General features: G+C 46.0%; 1 protein-coding gene across 2 annotated transcripts in view; it reads left to right on the top strand.

The window, feature by feature from the left end:
* The window catches only part of LOC137439526 (cell adhesion molecule 2-like), a 132,557-nt gene that overhangs the window by 83,854 nt on the left and 34,201 nt on the right, over positions 1-14,502 (top strand). The window contains exon 8 of one of the 2 annotated variants that reach the window (XM_078768115.1): positions 8,037-8,155. The exons of the other annotated variant lie outside the window; for it this stretch is intronic. Coding sequence (XP_078624241.1) covers positions 8,037-8,092 — 56 coding nt within the window. The 3' untranslated portion in view covers positions 8,093-8,155. Of the gene's footprint in view, positions 1-8,036; positions 8,156-14,502 lie in introns of those variants that run through there. 2 annotated transcript variants of the gene reach the window in all.

Genomic DNA, 14,502 nt, shown 5'->3' on the forward strand with positions numbered 1-14,502 from the left:
CCCTTCCTGCACACAGTACATGGCCACTTCCCAGTTCTTTCCACCTCACCACATGCTTTACCACTTGCCATCACCTTCGTCTTTCCGATATTCACCTTCAGACCTTTTGTCTCCATACATTCCTTCCACTTGTTCATCTTTTCCTTCAGCCCATCCATACTTTCCGCAATCAACACCAGATCATCTGCATACAACAACTCCCACGGTAAACCCTCCTTTACGTTCTGAGCCAGCACCTCCATCACAGCTACAAATAGTCGTGGACTTAGTACCGACCCCTGATGCACTCCCACCTTCACCTCAAACTCACCACTGTTCCCGTCCTTCATCCTTACAGCTGTGCGTGCTCTTTTGTACATTGCCATCACTACTCTGATCAACCATTCCTCCACTCCTAACTTCCTCAATGCCCATGTCAATACTTCACGTGGAACCCTATCGAATGCTTTCTCCAGATCAACAAACCCCAAAAAACTTCTTCTTCTTCTCCATGTACTTCTCCTGCAACTGCCTCACAATAAAGAGCACGTCTGTCGTTCCTCTTCCTGGCATAAATCCAAACTGCATTTCATCGATCTTCACCTTCTTCCTTATCCTCCTCTCCAACACCCTTTCCAATACCTTCATTCCATGCTCCAATAACTTTATCGCTCGGTACGAGCCACAATCCAGAGGGTCACCTTTCCCCTTGTATAGAGGGACGAGGGTACTCAGTTCCCAATCCACTGGAATGCGGCCTTTTTTCACCACCAGATTACAGATCTCTGTCATTCTCTTCACACCCCAACTTCCTGCTGCCTTCAACATATCTCCCACAACTCCCGTCGGCCCTCCCGCTTTTCTACTCTTCATTGCTTTTATCGCTTCCTCAACTTCCTTCTCAGTTATCTTCTCTGCCGGTCCTAAAACTTGGTTCCCTCTATGTTGCCATCCCATTCATTCTCTGTATTCATCAGCATTACCATATATCTTTTCCATCTTCCTTTAATTCCATCTGGGTCCACAACGATTTGTCCCACGTCATCCTTCAAGCAACTCACCCCCATCACATCACACCTCTCTTTCGCTATCTGCTTTGCAATCCTGAATCCCGCTCTCTGACCCTCTTCCAAATCCAAGCTTTCTCCGAACATTTTCCTACATGCCTCCTGCACCTTTGCTACCTCTTTCTTTGCAGCCTTCTTGGCTGCCGTATAACTTTCATGCTCTGCTTTTTCTGCTCCCGTACACTTCGCCTTCTGCCACTCCTTGAACTTCTTCCTCTTCTCGTCAATCCTTTTTCCAACTTCCTCATCCCACCACCATGTTTCGGAGTGCCTCGGTGGTCCTTTTGTCCATCCACATACCTCAACAACGGCTCCCAACAGACTATCTTTCATTGACATCCAACCACGTTCAAGCTCAACCACATCATCCTCTACCCTACTCAGCCTCTCTTTTAATGCCTCCCTTACTGTCACCTCTTTCAACCTCCACACCTTCATTCTCGGTTGGTACTTCACCCGCCGAGCTCTCCTCGCACCTTTCACCCTTATGTCGCAGACAACCAAGTGGTGCTGTGAAACAGCCTCCTCCCCCGGGATCACCTTTGTGTCCCGGAGGTGCCCCCTATCTTGCCTACGCACCATCAGGTAGTCAACGGTTGTCGTCGACCCACCTGACGTGTATGTAACAAGCTTATTATCCTCTTTCTGGAACTGAGTATTACAAATCAACAAATCAGCTCCATCAGCAAACTCCAAAATCCTTTTACCTTCTCTATTTCTCACACCATATCCGTAACCCCCATGAACTCCCTCAAAACCGTCCATACTCCTTCCCACATGTCCATTTAGGTCTCCTCCTACCACAACAACTTGCTCATCTTTCACGTTTTCCATCAGCTTCTCTATCGCACACCAGAACTTGTCCTTCTCTTCATCGCTCCGACCAACCTGCGGAGCATATCCCGAGATGACGTTCACCAAGAGCTTTCCAATCATCATTTTCACCATCATCAACCTATCACTCACTCTAGTCACACTCTCACCACACTGTCTACAAACTCCTCAGAAAACAGGACACCAACACCATTCACGCCCTCCGGGCACCCTTGCCACACAAACTTGTATTTCTGTCCCTGCCTACCCTTCACCATTCTTACACCACTTCCCTTCCATCTCGTCTCTTGCACACAACATATGTCCACTCTTCTTCTGATCAATACTTCCACCACTTCTCCTGATCTCCCTGTCATTGTCCCTACATTCTATGTCCCAAACCTCAGAAACCGATCTCCACTTCGGGCTGTACCCTGCCCATATGTAGTTGTAATTGTCATGGTTCTCTTTTTGAGGCAATGTTTTTTAGGCCAACCAATAGTAGGCCAACCAAAGTGAAAAATTTAATCATGGCCTTCGCAATAAATGCTGCAGTAATTTTTCTAGGAGGCACTGCTTCTGGGAACCTCGTCGAAGCACACATGATGTTCAACAAATACTGATGTCCAGCCTTACTTTTAGGTCAAGGGCTGACGCAGTCAATAATGACTCGGCTGAATGGCTTTTCAAAAGCTGGAATTGGTTTTAAAGGTGCGGATGGGACTTTCTGATTAGGTTTTCCCACCAGCTGGCAAGAATGGCAAGATTTACAGAACTCCGCCACATCACGTCGCAATCCTGGCCAGAAAAAATGTACCAATATTCTGTCACATGTCTTGTTCACTCCAAGGTGCCCGGCCAAAGGTGTCTCATACGCCAAACTCAATATCTCCTTCCGGTACGGCGGTGGCACCACAATTTGGTAATGAACTTTCCACTCATCATTTGCTGGCACCTCTGGTGGTCTCCATTTCCTCATGAGTATTTCCCCTTTCATGAAGTAACCAACAGGTATCTTCATAGCCTCTTCCTCTGTAATGGCTTTATCAATCAAACTCCGGAGCTCCGAATCTCTGTGTTGTTCTTCAACAAGTCTCTTTCGGACCAGCACCGTTTGTTCAGCCTCGTTCCCAGATGTCTCCGACGGACACTCCATTTCCTCTTTTGGTTCAGATGCCACCTTTTCCTTAGGTTCCTTGATGTCACTCCCTTTCCTATTATCTCTTCCAGACTTTTCCTCCAATATCTCTATGTAACCCAAATCCACATCGCCTTCCTTCTCCTTCTCTTCAGAGCACTTCCTAGCCATAGCACGAGTCACTGCACAGGATGGAAAGATACCAGGAATCTCCTGCTCTAACTGTGCTGTGTTATTTTCCATACTGGGATTTTCAACCAACATCGGATTACCAGAAACTAGACCCCCGGCCAAATCATTCCCGATAATAAAAGAGATTCCCTCTCCAGGAAGAGTGGCTTGTAACCCCACAGTGACCGGTCCTGACACCAATTCAGACTTTAAATGGATGACATGAAGAGGAGCTTTAACATAGCCACCAACCCCCTGTAAAAGAACACTAACCCCCATTGCCGTCTTCTCCGACAATGGCAAAATGCTCTCAAGCATCAAAGATTGGATGTGCTCCTGTGTCCCTCAATACCCTAACAGGTCTCTGGTTAGTTAAGTCCCCATCCAGTGACACAAACCCCTCGGAAATAAAAGGTTTGTAACCCTCTTGGACAAGGTCGTTCTGTGATGCCGTAACTTTGGCACGGGAACCTTCACAAGGCACTGTCCTCCAAGGACGATTTCTCGCATTGGCCAACGCATTCGGAGTTGCACTAGTCTGACTCCGCTCCTGATTTTTCCTTTTCAGGGCGTAACATTGGGACATCAAATGCCCAGTTTTCTGGCAAAAAGTGCATCGGCCCGGAGGAAAAACTCGTGGTCTGCCTCGGGCCCCCCGGAAGATAGGTATGCCTTGGAACTGCAGTCTTCTGATCCCTAAAAGTCACGGTATCAGATTTGTCCCCATAGTCCTCTCTCGGCCGCCTCCATGAAAATTTGTTCTCTGATCCTGATTTACCATAACTCCCCTGGCTAACTCTAGGCGGGAAGTTAGGTTTGTGGAACCCCATCCTGTGTGTCAAGGCATAGTCATCTGCCACTGTTGCTGCCTCATTCAACTCCGGTACCTTTTTTTCATCCAGATGTACTTTAATGTCCACGTGGACACACTGTTTGAATTCCTCCACCAAGATCAATTGTCGTAAAAGGTTGAAGTCTTTCCCAATCTCTTTCGATTCACACCACCTATCAAACATAGTTTCCTTCATTCTGGCAAACTCCACATGGGTCTCACTCTCCCTCTTCCTGGCATTCCTGAATTTTTGTCGGTAAGCTTCAGGGACCAATTCATAGGCTTTGAGAATGGCTTTCTTCACTATCTCATAATCTGCACATTGGTCAATCGGTAAAGCCGAATAGATATCTTGAGCTTTACCCACCAGAACACTTTGCACTAACATAGTCCAAGACCCCACAGGCCATTTTAACATTTGAGCCACTTTCTCAAAAAAAAATTAAAAACTTGGCTAACTCCTTTTCATTGAAGGGTGGATCCAGCCTCACATGCCTACCAACATCCCAAGAGTTCTGACTAGTTGTCGAACTAGCCGGCATGGATACTACTTCTCTCCGTTCTCCCAGTAATTCCAGCTCCTTGAGTTTAAGTTCCCTCTGATAAATCCTTGTCCCGTTCCTTTAACTCCCTTTCGGCTCTCCTTTCCTCTGCTCTTTCCTCTGCTCTTCTTTCCTCTTCAGCTCGCCTTTCCTCTGCTCTTCTCTCCTCGAGTTCTCGTTCCTGTTCTGCCCTTTCCTTTTCTGCTTTCCTTTCCTCTGCTCTTTCCACTGCTCTTCTCTCCTCGAGTTCTCGCTCCCGTTCTGCTCTTTCCTTTTCGGCTCTCCTTTCCTCTGCCCTTTCCTCGGCTTTCCATTCCAACTCTTTTAACCTTTCCTGGCTCTGCAGTTGGATCTCCATTTTCCAGAGCTCCACATTTCCTTTTTCCTCTGGTAACCAATCCAAGGGTACCTCTTCCCATGTTCCTTGTCCCACCAGCGATTCTACCACCAATGTCTGAATCTCTGCTTTCTTCATACTAACTCGGACCTCCAAGTTACAATATTTGGCCAATATCATGAGTTCCAATCTTTTTAACGCCTGGAACTGTGCCTCATTAGGGGACGTTGCAAACTTTTCTGTGTCAAACACCATGGTGACTATTAGTTAGCACCTGTTAGCCTTCACACAAAATTTTTCAAAATTTTAGAAAAATTTGGGAATGTTAGAAAATTCCAAATTTGGGAATTTTGGGAATGTTAGGGAATTCAATCCCGGACGAGCCCCCAATTTCTGTTACGTGCTCCTCCCCAAACCCCGGTCACAGTGTACCTCCGAGCCCCGAAAGGAGTCACGACAGAAAGATGTGTTATAATGTGTGTCAATGACCAATGGTGAAACCGCACCAACCAGTTGTGACCAAAAACAAGTATTGTATTAAGGTCACACAAGTATAACAGCACAAGTACAATATGTTTCAATTGCACCACAAAAATACCATATAATTCCTATGATGGTACCATCAGTTTCTTATTCAATAACTCACTGTGCTCCAAGTGAGCGAAAAGAACATTCCCAAAGTCACTGTCCTGGCACCAAGCCAAAGTCGATCCATGCTCCGGTGATCGCAAAAAAAATGTCGAATCGAGACCAGAATCCAAGTCGGCTGACAGTCAACACTGCCAAAGAGGCGCAAAGGTGCACCCAAAAGGCGACTGGGAAATCACACCTTCGGGTATGAACGTTCAGCGGCTCCCAAACAGAGAACCACAAATTCCCAATCGAAATCCACGTTACACTCGCAAACCAGGCTAACGGCTGGGTGCGGTGAAATGGCTGGAGCGAGGTGAAAAGGCTGGAGCGATGTGAAATGGCGAGAGCGAGGCGAAATGGTGGGCGGGCCCGTACTGGAGGCATACCTGCTCTCCAACGATTCTCTTCAGAATCGACCGCAAAACCCGACACGCAGGTTTATCTGTCACAGCGATAACCACTCTGTCACAGGAATCCCTTTCCCAGGAAACCTAAAGTTCGCTCGTGACCCCCGTTCGCCAGCGTCTCCTTGAGACCTCAAAGCAGCTCGGCTTTTCTTCCCGACCTCACTTGCTCCGGCTTTTTTTTCTTCCTCCTCTTCTTCTTCCGGTTTCCCCCGATCCGGTTTCCGGTTTCTTTTAAAACACTAATTTTTTACCTTTTGAAAACAGTTATCTCCATTTCACTTAAACGATAACAATAATAGTACATGGAATCAAAAATGCTTACAGTGGATGAAAACCACAACGACGGAAGTGACGAATCCGTAACATATGCATATGGCAATCCATATGGCCACTTACCTTTTTTTTAGGTCTAACAATGCAAGCAGGAAGTGCTGTATCGTCTGGCACCTTGTCCTTTGCAAAGCATAATAAGTTATCTTTTCCATCTGCAATTTCATAGATGTTAACAACAGTTCCAGTAATTGTTGATCCATTAATTTAAAAATTACAATTTTTCTGACAGAGTTCCTCTATTGGCCGTTTTATTTAGAGGATGTGTTGTTCAGTAAACTGGTGCTGGTTAGTTCAGTAAACGTGTTGTCGTTTCTTGTCTGCCCAAAGTGCAACCAATTCTGCTGCCTCTGATGGGCCATCATCTTTGTTTTGCCTTCCATGTTGTCTTGAATGTTTTTTTTGTTGTTGTTTTTTTTACTGAATCATGAACCTAATGTGCAGCAGGTCCCACCATTCGGTTGTCATAGTTTCAAAGGCCAAAGTTAATTTATTTTCATTCCCCATGGTACCATCTCGTCATGCCTTAGATTCAACCGCAGTAGGTGGGAAAATGGTAAACATTCGGTGTGACTCTCTTTATATTGACCAACAGTAGCTACACTGAGGCCTATATTTTTAATTTATTCATCGAGGCTCATGGAGGAGCTAGCACATAAAGTGGACGAGGACATAACAGAACAAAAAAGAATAGTAGGAAGCCACAGCCTCACACCCTCCCAACTTCCCCCCATCCCACTCTCTCTCTCTCTCTCCTTTCCACATCCCTGCACCCTAACAGTAACTCCTCCTCTCATGTCCCTAACTGTAGGGAACTCAAACATCCTGCATTCCGACCTGACAGCTCTATCAATCCAGGTGGCTGCCGATTCACTGGACATCATCTGTTTAACAGAATGCTTCGTCCCACCAGACGTCCCTGACTCCTTAGTGTGTTTTCCTGGCTAATGTCTCCTCCGGTTCGAAAGACCTGATCCCCCACCTGGTGACAGAGTCACGCTGTACATCAAGAAGTCCATTTCTCACTCTAAGTGTACTACTCTTCCACCTCCCTAACCCAAGAAGTTCCCTGACTGTGACTTCCCCTCCACTCCCACCTCATGTTTGTGTATGTTGAACCGTCCTCCAAACAATGACGACTCCATCTACGTCTCTCTCTCCGACAACATGGACCAACTTTTAACCACTCATCCCAACTCTCTCTTCATCATATGTGGTGATTTCAATTGTCACCATGCAAATTGACTGGGTGTTGCGTGTTGGTACCTCTCTCACCAACCACGACACTTCAGCAAAAGATTTCCGTGACTCCATGGGATTGACTCGGTCAACCTCAGATCAGACAGATCATTCTACAAAGCCCATAACAAGTGTGTGTCCATTATCGGATGAGCCAGAAAACAACATCTGTCCAATCTCGAGATGGGAGTTTCAAACTTGTCTCCCTCCTCTAAAACCTTGTAGCACCTTGGTCCAGCTCTATCCCTTCCCTCACTTCAAATGGCACCACAGTTGACTCCACTTGTGAGAAGGCCAAATGCCTCAATTCTGTGTTTGCTTCCAAATCTTGTGTCCAAACCGTGCTCTCTGTACCCACCATACCCGGTTGTACCCAGCTGCTCCTGGACTCTCTGTCTTTTGCACCTGAGAAGATGGAGAAGGATCTTTGAACTCTGGACTCTTTATCTACATCTGAACTGGACAGCAACAGCTCATTTGTCCTAAAACCTGCTCTGCTGCTCTTTCACATCCTCTCTCTGCCCTTTTCACCCTATCATTTCCCCAAGGTCATTTTCAATCTGCTTGGAAGTTGGAAAGGATTATGGCTGCAGGTGGGAGATGACCTGAGATGATCATAACACCTTTTTGCTTGATCTCTAAGCTTTTGCCTTTCACCTACCACAAGGTAATTTTATTTTGCTGAGCGTATGTTTAAATGTGAATAATCGTCTGCCATTTGTGAGCATTTGCTGAGATTTTCATCTGTTTTCATAAATATGAATTTAAGATAAATTTTCATAAAATATTGGCTTCCGCTTCCGGTTTTTCCGGTGAGGTCGTGTGTTTTCCAAAGCTCTCCACGTTACCAGAGTTAAGAAATTTTCTCATTTGTGTTTTTGTCAAAACTGTAATTTTTATTTTACGGTGTGAGTGCCAACTGTGTGTTTCTAGTTAGATCTCGGTGTAAATCGTGCATACCTGTGTATAATCGTTGGTTGGTTCCTGCCGCGTTTTTCAGGCCTTGTTTAACAGGCCTCGAGGCTTTGTTGTCTCCTCTGTTCGTTCTTCGACCACGTGTTTTGCCCCACCAGTTTTTTTTCTCTCCTTCCTTCATAACTCAATCCTCTGCAGCCGACACCTTTCCAATTCCAGTTCTCACCATACTTCTTCAACTTTATCCTTCTTCCTCTGATCCACTTTCACCGAACCTTCAAAAAAACATATTAACGAATAATTTAAAAAGTAGGCCACTCCTCCCGTACTAACACATTTGCTTATACACCTCCCTGTTCCTTCGTTCTCTGCTCTCCTGGCTGTCAATCTCCTATTCTTCTGTTCCTGCTTCTGAACCTGTGCTGGAATCCTTAATCCCCTTAGGAATCCTTCATGCCCTCATTTAGGGAATTTCCCCAGATAGTTTTCTTGGTTTAGTTTTTAAATGTTTAAACTTTCCTCTGAAGTGTTGTATTCTGTTGTACATTATAACACACTTTTCTTCTTCTTCTTTAAAAGGTTGTTTTCGATTTGTTCACCAAATCTCTTCATTTCAAACAAAAAATCAATCTTTAACGTTCTTCCTTCCTGCATTCCCTAAACTCACCTGCATTCCACCCTTCCTCCAACGTTTTCAAACGGATCTCTGACTTGAAAATCACAAGAAATACAGTTTGCAATATATTTTCATTTTCCAATAAATCGTCCAACACTTTCTAAAATCCAAACTCATCCTTCCCCTCATAAACTCCCCCCTCACTCATCCCTTTCAAATCTCCCCCCTTGCTTCTCCCATCCTAAACTCCCCCCTCACCTCTCCTCTCCTAAATTCCCCCCTCACCCCTCCATTTCAAAACTCCCTCCTCCCCCCCCTCCCCTTCAAATCTCCCCACCCTCCTTTTTTCTCCAATTCTCCCCTCTCACCCCTCCTCCTCAAAGCGTCTGCCCCGCTTCCTCTCCCTTCCAACTCTTACCTCCATCTCCTCCAACCTTCCTCCTCGCTCTGCCCCCCCTCAAACAACACCTCACTGTGCCTCATCCAATCACCATCAAACCTTTTGTCCTCCTCATCCTTCCCTTTCTCCTAGCTCTTCTGAAATCTCTGACACACTATCAACAGCTCTCCCTACCTCCTCCTTCTCTTCCTCATCTTACCCTACCCCTCCCCTCCCCTGTCCTGTATCCGATTCTCCCCCATCCTCTTCCTTAACGGTATGGACCTCTAACATACGGGGCCTTCGCTCAAACCTGATTGATCTCTCCATTCAGGTTGCTTCTGACAAACCAGACTTAATCTGTTTAACAGAAACTTTCCTCCTTCAAGATGTCTCTGATTCCTTAATATCTCTCCCTGGTTACTCCCTCCTCCAGTATGATAGACGTGAGCCTCATCCTGGAAGTGCGGTCACTATCTTTATAAAAAAAACTCTCTTCCTCACTCTCCCTGCACTGCCCTCTTTCCACCTCAACCCCAGGAGTACCTCTGGCTACGGCTTCCCCTTCGCTCCCACCTTTTGTTCATATGTGTGTTGTACCGGCCACCAAACAGTGATGACTCCATCTACATCCCGCTGTTTGGTAATATGGACCAACTTCTATCTACTCATCCCAACTCTCTCTTCCTCATATGTGGCGATTTAAACTGTCATTATGCCAGCTGGCTGGGTGTTGGTACCTCTCTCACCAGCCATGGCTCTTCAGCAAAGGACTTCTGCGACTCACTGGGACTGACACAATCTGTCAATTTCCCGACCCGGATCTCAGTCAATGGAGTATCTTCTCTTCTAGACTTGGTTATGACTAACTTCCCTGCAAATGGCTGCTGCTCTTCTTCTGCTCCAATCGGTACATCTGACCATATGTTTGTTAAAGTGGACATCTCTCTGGCCATTCTCAGAGCGCCTCCTCAGCGTCTGAATGTGGCATTTCACTCAGGCCAAGTGGCACGGTCTTCAAGCAGCCATCAATCATCTGGACTGGTCTCCCATCTCTACCGCCTCTCACATCAACTCATCCTGGGAATTCTAACAAAGTAAATTGCTCTCACTCTCATGCACAGATTTATCCCATCTCATCTTCAGTTGTCTTACCCTTCCTCCCGTCCATGGTACATGGAATCTTGTGGTGAGGCTGTTGCCCAGAAACAACTTGCCTTCGTCTCCTGGAAAGTAAATCCAACGGAAGGAAATCTCATTTCCTTTCACAAAGCCCAAAACAAGTGTGTGCCCACCCTCAGGAGAGCCAGGAAACAATATCTCTCTGCTCTCAAGAGTGAACTCTCAAACCTGTCTCCCTCTTCCAAATTCTGGTGGCATCTTGTCAAATCTGTTTCTGGTGTTTGTCGTCCCCTCTGGGCTGGTCCCCTGCCTCATACCTCGCTCGGCTTCACGCGGTTGAAACCAAAGCATTCAGAATCATTTGGTATCTCCCGCGATGAAGCTGGTGCTGAGGGCCCTTCTCTCAATCGCTGCAGGCAGGTTGGTGGTCTTTCTGTCTTCTACCAACTCCTCTCTGGCCTAGCCCCCCTCCCCCAGGCATGTCTGTGCTCTGTCCCCCAAATACTCCTACAGGTCGCATAAGATCTGCCAGCAACCCTCTTCTGGTGAAACTGCCAAAATCAAGACTCTCTGCTCACCTTCACTCTTTCACTCCTCTTTTCTCCCGCCTCTGGAACAAACTCCCTCACTCTCTTCAATCCCACTCCTTCCTCCAGGTCTTTAAAACAGCTGTTCACCACCATCTTCCCCCATCCAAAAACCTTGATCTTTTCTACACACGTTAATTCACCCCAGATCCACTTTTCTGAAATCCGACTTCTTTCCTGGAAGTCCTAGCTGTGTCCACGTGTTTTTATACTTCTCCCACCCCCCTCCCCTTCCCACGCCTCCTCCCCCCAAGCCCTCTCCCTCCCACAGATCTCCCGATGTCCCTGCTCTCAAATGTTGTACTTCTGTGCTTCCCCCTCTCTTCCCATCTTGTGTCCTGCTCCCTTTATTATGTCTTATGTGTCCGTTTGTTTTTTGTCAGGGGTCGGTACTAAGTCCACTACTATTTGTAGCTGTGATGGAGGTGCTGGCTCAGAACGTAAAGGAGGGTTTACCGTGGGAGTTGTTGTATGCAGATGATCTGGTGTTGATTGCGGAAAGTATGGATGGACTGAAGGAAAAGATGAACAAGTGGAAGGAATGTATGGAGACAAAAGGTCTGAACGTGAATATAGGAAAGACGAAGGTGATGGCAAGTGGTAAAGCATGTGGTGAGGTGGAAAGAACTGGGAAGTGGCCGTGTGCTGTGTGCAGGAAGGGTGTCGGAGTGAACTCCATTCAATGTACAATGTGCGCTGCGTGGGTTCATCAAAAATGTAGTGGTCTGAGAGGGTCATTAACCAGTGTGGCAACTACATTCAAGTGTAAGGTTTGCACAGAGGGAGCTGCAGATGGAGGAAATGTTGAGTTGGATCTTGGAGACGGCGTGAAGCTGGAAGGTGTGAAAACATTTTGCTACCTCGGAGACATGCTGAATGTAGAAGGTGGATCAGACTCGGCAACAGTTGCTAGAGTGAGATGTGCATGGAAGAAGTTCCGGGAACTGAGTGGCGTGCTGATGAGGAGGGGAGTGTCGTTGAAGCTGAAGGGAAAGGTGTATGCTGCATGTGTGAGAAGTGTTATGATTTATGGGAGCGAGACATGGGTAATGAACGTAGAGCAGCAACGAAGGCTGGAAAGGGTGGAAGTGCGAATGGTTCGGTGGATGTGCAGAGTATCGTTGAGAGAATATTTGAATGAATGAATGAATTCATTGATTGAGAGAGAGGAGGACAAATGATGAATTGCGAAAGATGATGGGAATGGAGCCTGTGATTGATGCTGTGAAGAGGAACAGGTTGAGATGGTTTGGTCATGTGTTGAGGAAGGATGAAAGTGACTGGTTGAGAAGAGTGATGGAAATGAATGTGGAAGGAAGTAGAGGACGGGGAAGACTGAGAAAGACTTGGCTAAAGATGGTGGAAGAAGAAATGCAGGCAAGGGGATTTTAACAAGGAGAGATGCAGAAAATAGGGCAAAATGGAGAAGATTGTGATGGGGACCGCAAGGCTAACCCCCGCTCTAGCAGGGAAAATGGCCTTAAAATGCATGTTGTTGTTGTTGTATTTGCACAATTTCTAGGACAGACCAATTGTCTCAACGACTCAAACGACCTTTTCCGGTTCATTTACTTTCCTCGTCTTCACCTGTATTTCCTTGATCCTCAAAGATGCAACATTAATTTTGTAGATTTTGGGAATGTGGTCGTTTTCGGGAAGTTTCATGCAAGGAAACTCTTCGGTGCAAAAGGGAAAGGTGTAGTTAATGATCATTATCCATTTTGCTTTTCATGATGCGTACATATTTCCCTGCAGTTTTGCCATTCATCTTCTCGTTTGTGAGCAAGATGGAGTTTTATCATCCTACTGGGTGGACCCCCCATGCAGGGATGCATTCATTTCCTCCTCTGTGAAAAGTTATAACAACCGGGGGAAAGGAGGGAAGGATTGGCGGAAGGGGGTTAAGGCCTGTGGCCTGATTCATGAAGTGCCATTAAAACAAACTTAACACAACCAGCGTTGGCATTGCTGGTTGAGCATGCTGTGCCAATTTGTGCAGATCTCCCTTCTCAAGAAACTTCTCAAGAGTTGTACAGCAGTTGAGTAGAAATTTACCATGAATCTGCCCCACTTGTTTAACCTTAATTTGCCCAGCTCTGCACTCCCTGCCTGAGGGAGAGAACCATAGTACAGCAACGGTGTTGTTCTCGCCGTCTCCAAAAGTACTGCCTCTGGGATTGCCACTCTGCATTTCTTTTCTTCTTCTTATTTTACTTACTCATTCCTTTTCTCCATTCATTTCGCATGTTGTTCCTTTCCTGTCCTTTCTTTGCAATGCATTGAGGAATACTGCTCCACGGGTAGGAGCAAATGAAGACGTGAAGGCCGGACTTGAATACAAAGTGGGATCGGCACAGCCGGTGAAGTGTGAGGCTCTGTGGAAACCGAGCCTTGGGTAGGAGGTCGAAGGGCGGTCGCCCATGCAAAACCAGAGGGAAATCAAAAGTCTGAGGTCAGATGGCCTTATGTTCAGTCTCTACAGAAATCTTCATGCCTCACCATCTTTCCTTGAACTTCTTTCAATTCTTAGGACATGTTTGATGTTTCTTCCACTCTTAGTGCAAACTACATTATGAGGATATGGAAAGAAAAGGAGGCGAGTCCATCAACATATTATGTGCAGAAAACTGGGGAGGGCTAAATTAAGAAAAGGAAGGTAAGGTTAGAGGATAGAAGATGAAAATGAAGTTTGAAGAAGAGATGAGGAAGCGATAGGGAAGGAAAGGCATTTTTGTGTATGTATTATGTAGATACCCAGCAGCATTAAGTCAGCCAGGCTATGCTTGGGAAATTGCACTGATATGGGTGCTTGATGAACTGTTACTTAAAAGGAAGGTGAGGTTAGAGGATAGAAGATGAAGAGGAAGTTTGGAGAAGAGATGAGGAAGCGTTAGGGAAGGAAAGGCATTTTTGTGTATGTATTATGTAGATACACAGCAACATTAAGTCAGACAGGCTATGCTTGGAAAATTGCACTGATATGGGTGCTTGATGAACTGTTACTTAAAAGGAAGGTGAGGTTAGAGGATAGAAGATGAAAAGGAAGTTTGGAGAAGAGATGAGGAAGCGATAGGGAAGGAAAGGCATTTTTGTGTATGTATTATGTAGATACACAGCAACATTAGTTCAGACAGGCTATGCTTGGGAAATTGCACTGATATGGGTGCTTGATGAACTGTTACTTAACACCATCCTTATCCTGCCGTAGTCTTCGCTTCATATTTCTGAGCCTCGGAAAGTGAATGCCATGGAATCGTGTGACGGGTAATCTCACGAGTCAACAAAAAGCTCACATTATGAAATAGACGACATTACTTCCTTATTCTTCAATACATGAGTGCAGAACATCAATATAATGGTACTCTCGGTCATTCCCCGGGAAATAGTTTTGTCCC

This window comes from Myxine glutinosa, chromosome 14, assembly GCF_964187855.1.
Source record: "Myxine glutinosa chromosome 14, kmMyxGlut1.1, whole genome shotgun sequence".
Classification (NCBI taxonomy): Eukaryota; Metazoa; Chordata; class Myxini; order Myxiniformes; family Myxinidae; genus Myxine; species Myxine glutinosa.